This window comes from Notolabrus celidotus, chromosome 18, assembly GCF_009762535.1.
Source record: "Notolabrus celidotus isolate fNotCel1 chromosome 18, fNotCel1.pri, whole genome shotgun sequence".
NCBI lineage: Eukaryota > Metazoa > Chordata > Actinopteri > Labriformes > Labridae > Notolabrus > Notolabrus celidotus.
Window position 1 is genome coordinate 30,086,127 of NC_048289.1, and position 6,000 is coordinate 30,092,126.

The 6,000-nt window shown below is 45.8% G+C and overlaps 1 protein-coding gene and 1 long non-coding RNA gene across 2 annotated transcripts in view; one reads left to right on the forward strand and one right to left on the reverse strand.

Moving 5' to 3' along the window:
* The window catches only part of LOC117829839, a 57,166-nt gene that overhangs the window by 41,855 nt on the left and 9,311 nt on the right, over positions 1-6,000 (reverse strand). The window lies entirely within an intron of this gene.
* mapta (microtubule-associated protein tau a) overlaps positions 1-6,000 on the forward strand; it is a 50,802-nt gene that overhangs the window by 30,548 nt on the left and 14,254 nt on the right. The window contains exons 6-8 of the mRNA XM_034707538.1: positions 3,179-3,239; positions 3,365-3,403; positions 3,619-3,875. Coding sequence (XP_034563429.1) covers positions 3,179-3,239; positions 3,365-3,403; positions 3,619-3,875 — 357 coding nt within the window. The remainder of the gene's footprint in view (positions 1-3,178; positions 3,240-3,364; positions 3,404-3,618; positions 3,876-6,000) is intronic.

A 6,000-nucleotide genomic window follows, 5' to 3' on the forward strand; every position in this document is an offset into this window, starting at 1 on the left:
AAATCTGCAGACGTGGGGAGTAAAACCGACCTTTGTGTTTATTAAGACAGCCTACAACTAGCATGCCTCCCTCCTAAGCTCCTTGTTAGCACACATTTGTGCAGGTAATGAAAAACGGAGGAGGGGTTGAGTTGTATTTTATACAGTCTATGGGCTGAACAAGCTCCGAGCTCTGACTTCCTGTTACAGACCGGATGGCGTTGTGACGTATGAAAAACACTGAAGTCTGAAACGGCTGGTTTCACACACATTTACAGAAAGGTGGAGAAATCAGAACAGGGGCAGAATGGATTCTTTTCATTCTCGGGGGGATTTGTAGACAGGGACACATATTTCAGGGAGAGAACCTTAAAAAGTCCATTTTGCGTGATATGTCACCTTTAAGACATGAGTCCAGGAACCTCTCGACCGTTTTAGATTTAAGGGCACAACCATCAAGCGCTGACCTCTGGACGCTACAACGAAACATGTGAAGTTCAAAAAGTTGCCCTGCACTGCATTGCACCAGCTGTGTGTAAGGTCAAATGCAGTCTAGTTTGAACTGAATTTAAACGTATGCAGAGCTGCTGCAACAGGCCACAGATCTCAAAGTGTTTAATGTTGTCAGGTGATTTCTACTGAGGCGTCCTTTTTAAGTCGTGTCTGACGGGGAAATCTAATCGCTGTTTTGGACATGTGTGAATGAAACATTTGAGATAGGCTGTCCTGAAAGATGTGTACAATCTTCAGGAGTCCATGTGTGAAAAGGGCTTTACCGACAAGACTTGGTTATTTCCTAATTACCTCAATGGTCCCTGAATGCACCTTGTTTTATATACTTCATTGTGCGTAGCCTGACCTGAATCAGGGCGGGTAAACTTCAGACTTAAAGTGAGTTGGACTGGAAGTGTTTGCCAAAGCAAGCATAACGCAGGCTTGTAGATTAATTTGTCCTTAGGTCATAGAAACATCTCCAGAGAGGACAAGGCATCTGTGAGGAGAAATTAAGGCCACTGGTGCAAACTGTTTAAATTTAACTGACTGTTCAGCTTCGACAGAGAGAACTTACACTCATTTAAAGTCGTTCCTCTTAAAACAGTGGTCTAGATAATCTCCCAACACCTCCTCCTCTCACCTCCACCTCCCGAGGGATTATACAGATCACAGAGATTTCATTTTTTCCGCTCAAAGGAGCCGCTCGACACCACCACACTGATGAGAGCGGTCGACCATGACGGCTCAGCAGCGAGCCAGACTTTGGAGACAAAGAGAGGAGCAGGGTTGGAGATAGAGCTCTGTGGGTGAACCTCAGCTGTAGCAGCTCACGCATGAATCATCTGAGTCGTTATTGATGCATTGATAAGAAAGGTTTCAGGAGAATCTGATCAAAATAAACGATCATGTGTGAAGCTTTAGAAGGCTTTGACAATGTAGACTGTATAATAAATGGACGTAGTATCTGTGACGTCAGCCATCTGTTCTTTGAAGCCGATCGTCGGTGGGTGCCATATTGGAAATGCTGAACTTAACCAAACCTGTCTGAGTTAGTGTGAGGTAAAGAGGCAGGTACAGGGTGCCCCCGTACAGTGTGTGCCGATAGATAAATGAGCTAAAATTAAACCATGATGGGGGAAGATCAGTGACATGCAGTTTGTAAGACATGTCCCAGAGACATTTTAAGAAGAGGAGCTACAAGAAACTATTTAAAAACATCAAAGAATTACAAAGAGGTCATGAAAAGTCATCTGTCTCAAAATCAGGTATCAGCTAAATTCATGTCTCAAAGATGGGCTTCAGTATCAGCCTGATTTTTGGTGCATCCCTGGATGTTTCTCTCTCTTACATTTTCAGTCCCACAGCATAGACTGGATAATAAATGGACGTAGTCTCCGTGATGTCACCCATCTGTTCTTTGAAGCCGATCGTCGGCGGGGGCCATATTGGAAATGCTGAACTCAACCAAACTCTGTCAGAGCTAGTGTGAGGTAAAGAGGCGGGCCTTTAGCCTTTATGCTAACAGCTACAAGGTGCCCGCCTGTCATCAAGTCAGCCATGTCCTTATTTGGGCAAAACTTGTAAGTTTAATATCTTCAAAAATAACGAGCTATAAAATAATTAACCCCCCGTACAGTGTGTGTCGATAGAGAAATGAGCTACTCAGACCTAAGCTGTTTTTTGAACCAGGCTGTAAACATGTTTATTTCAGCTGTAAAGATCGTCTTCTTTGAATGGGTGTGTATGTGGTTTCCAGTGTTTCTGCAGCCAGCCTCTAGTGGACGCTCAAGGAACTGCAGTTTTATTTTCTTTATTTTATGGATGGGCTTTTGTGCCTTTATGATAGGACAACTGAAGAGAGACGGGACATGTGGGTAGTAGAGTGGGGGAAGACATGCAGGACATGGTCGCGGCTGGGAGTTGAACCGGCGACCTCTGCGACGACGGCTATAGCCTCTGTATGTGGGGCGCTTAGACCACTGGGCCACCAGAGCCCTGAGAACTGCAGTTTTAAGCACTTCTGCATTGGTTTCATATTTTAAGACCGGAGGTTGACGCTTGATTGCTGTTCTTGCCGTGTCAGATGTGATTATGTTCAGGTTGTTATAAACCAGAATAATCCCACAGCCTCACATTTCATTTCCATCATTTTTCCTTTGTTCAATCATTCCTCTGTTCTGTGGTCACAGTCATTAGACCTTCTGTTTCTTTTATTCATCTTCCCTCCTCATGAAAAAGACTCAAACTGCCACCACACCAACCTCTTCCCTTAAAAGACCATCCATAGTCACGAAGGGCAACCAAACACACGCTTCCTCCCGAAACGGCCCCAGCTCCATCCCCATTAAAGCCCGCAGCAGCAGCACAGGGCCCAGTCAGCCCGGAGTAAGTACAGGTCTGAATGCAGCTTAGAGGTTAGAGCTGCGCCGAGGTCAGGATGAGTGGATGCAACGTTCACTCAGACACACACCTGAGCGGTCTGCTTGCATCCAACCTTCCGCTGATTTCTGCTTCTCTGCACTAACCACAGCAAATCTGACAACAGAGCAACATGAGCTGTATGAGATTTGTGATTCCTGCATCCAAACATGTTCTTATCACTGACCTGCCATGCACTCAAACACAACACGAATACAACACACTACCTTTTTAAACATCAGTGCAGCTTATCCAGAGTTTTTAGGGTTGTGTTGTTTCTTTTCAGAGTGGTGCAAAGTCTCAAACCCCGGGAGCCAAACCCTCTGCAAGACCTGGAGCTCAGCCAGGTACGGGGAGAACACCTCACACGTCATTTCTAATCCTGTTTTCATGAATTTCCTTTTATGATGTCATTTCATTAAGATTAAGATTAAAGAATTACTTATGATGTGTCGTATTTTTTGTGATACAGCTAGTGCCAAGAAACCTCCCACTCCAAAAAATGAAAAAGGTAAAAGAGACAGAAAACAATGAAGAGCTTGAATCATTAGTGATCACTCTAAGCCACCGAGCCAAAGTCTGATCAGGTTAATCCTGGATCAAACTTGGGCCGCTTGTAGCCAGCACAGCTTCTAGTTTGTTTTCATCATTTATTATTATTTCCTTTCATTGAATCTGCTGATCTGCTTCAAACGGCTGACACACTTCCATCTCTGATTCCATAAGACGGTGTGAGTGGACCGAACAGCCCTGGTGCCCCTAAGTCTCCCACTAGCCAAGCGCTCGCTGCGAAGGCGGCTGCCGAGGCCAACAAAGTGAAGAAGGTAGCGGTGGTTCGCTCCACGCCTAAGTCCCCAGGATCTCTGAAGAGCCGCCCGCCTGCTCCTCTGGCTGCCGCTAGTGGACCCATGCCGGACCTGAAGAACGTCAGGTCCAAGATCGGCTCTACGGAGAACATGAAGCACCAGCCGGGAGGCGGAAAGGTACTGACACGCAGAGTGCTCCTCATGCTGCACAGTCCACTTCCTCATGTGGGTTACAGAGGGGAGGTTCAAGTCCAACCAACATATTCTGAATTAAAGAGGCGGTATCATGCTCATCCTCATCCTCATGCTACTTCTGATGGCTTTGTAGTAGCACTCCAGGAACCTCCTCCACAGTTGCTGCACTACAAAGTCGTGTTTCTCTATTTAACATGAAAAAGTATAAAAATGGACGCTTGTTTTGGACTCCAAATCTGAGCTGGATGTTTCTGTTCGGTGAGCGTTATGTTACAGATGCTCTTGTACGTAGATTCAACGCTCAGTGATGTCACGATGTCAGCAAATTTTGTGTCCCTCTCACGCAATCCTCATGCGGTCCCATCCTGGGATTACTCCAACACTCACAACTTGAAACTTTGTCCATGTTTTTTTCCAGCATCTCACATTTTATTTTAATATCTATCAAATATGAAAAGGATAATACCTCCTCTTTAGGATTATGTATACGGTCAAGTCTTCCACCAGATCCATGTCCGGTCTGTCTCTGATCCGCTGCGGTCATGCTCCGTGCTCTCTCATCCGTCAACACCCAGCTGGAGTCATGTGACCGAGGATTTCCCTGCGGTAATCACTGAATCAAGGATTCTCCTCCTCCTCCTCTCCTCATCCATGTGGTCTTTCTGGTCCTCTGAAAACCTCTGACCTGTTGACTCCAGGCCTGGCTAAATGTGGAGGAAGTAAACTGCTGCTCATGGGAAACAGCAGCAAATAGATGATGTTGCAGTCCGGACCCTTATGTGCAAAAGAATCCTGTTCTGGATGCGGGTTAGTCAGAGACAGGGTTTCTCAGACCTGGTCCCCCTTTCATACAGGATTCAGGCATATAAACGCTACAGCTAGTGCTGCTGTTAGATGTAGTGATGAGTATATTACACATGATTACACCGCTTAGAGTAAATCTGTCCTCCAGGAGAGCTGTTTGCATCTGGAGAGGGTTGATCTTCAAACATACAGTAGAATGAAAGAGGGGGGAGGGGTCTGAGGAAGTCTAATACAGGACTTCCACCAGATCCGTGTCCGGTCCGGCTCCGTGCTCACCGGTTGCGTTATTCAGATCACAGCAGGGAGCAGGACAGCTGGAGTCATGTGACCGTGGTTTCCCCGTAGTAATCACTGAATCAAGGATTCTCCTCCTCCTCCTCTCCTCATCCATGTTGTCTTTCTGGTCCTCTGAAAACCTCTGACCTGTTGACTCCAGGTCTGGCTCCGCTCATCATGACTTTGGTTTGTTGTTGTAGTTAAGTGAAATACGATCTGGTGATAACACAGAGTGTTTTATTCTGAAAATTAACCGGATGTTTTCATTTTGTTTTGGTGAAACCTGACTTCCTGTCCCGCTCCATCTGCTCTGTTGAGATTGATGCGTCGTGCTCCAAACATAGAAGTCTTGCGTATCTGATCCAGAGGACTCTGACCTGCTGGATCAGAGACGCAGCCGGAATGCAATGGAGCAGATCCAGTGGAAGTTAACACATTGACTAGAATAGAAACCTATAAGATCTGATGCTGTGACGGATCAGAGACGGACCGGACAGGGATCTGGTGGAATCTTTCAAATCTTCATCATCACTCTCCAAACAAAACAGACCTGATTATTCTGCAGTGAAAACAAAGCCCAAACAAATCTGAGATTAAAGTCAGAACAGAAGTTTGTATGCTTCCAGATTAGCTCTGAGAACTGTTGGTGGGACTTGAACTCAAATCTGTCTTTGTGTTTGAGTGTCGTCCACACGTTGTCTGCATGTTTTGGGATGTTGTCCGTGTTCTTTGAGTGTGTGTGAGAGTGTGTGAGTGTGTGTGTGGTCCATTTTAGCAGTAGAAGCTCTTCCACTCTTTGTTCTATTTCTGTCGGCTGCAGTCATGTGTCCGATGTTTCACTGAATGTTACTGGATCTTGAGTCGTGATATTTATGGACTGAAATAAATGATTTAAAGGGCCGATCAAACAAACACCCGAGAGGATGAAACTCCCAGACAGATGGTTTTATTATACACCCCTCAGTGGTTGCTTCTCCCCTCCCCTCTCTTCCTCTCTAACACCTCCACCTGCATGCGGTAACACCAA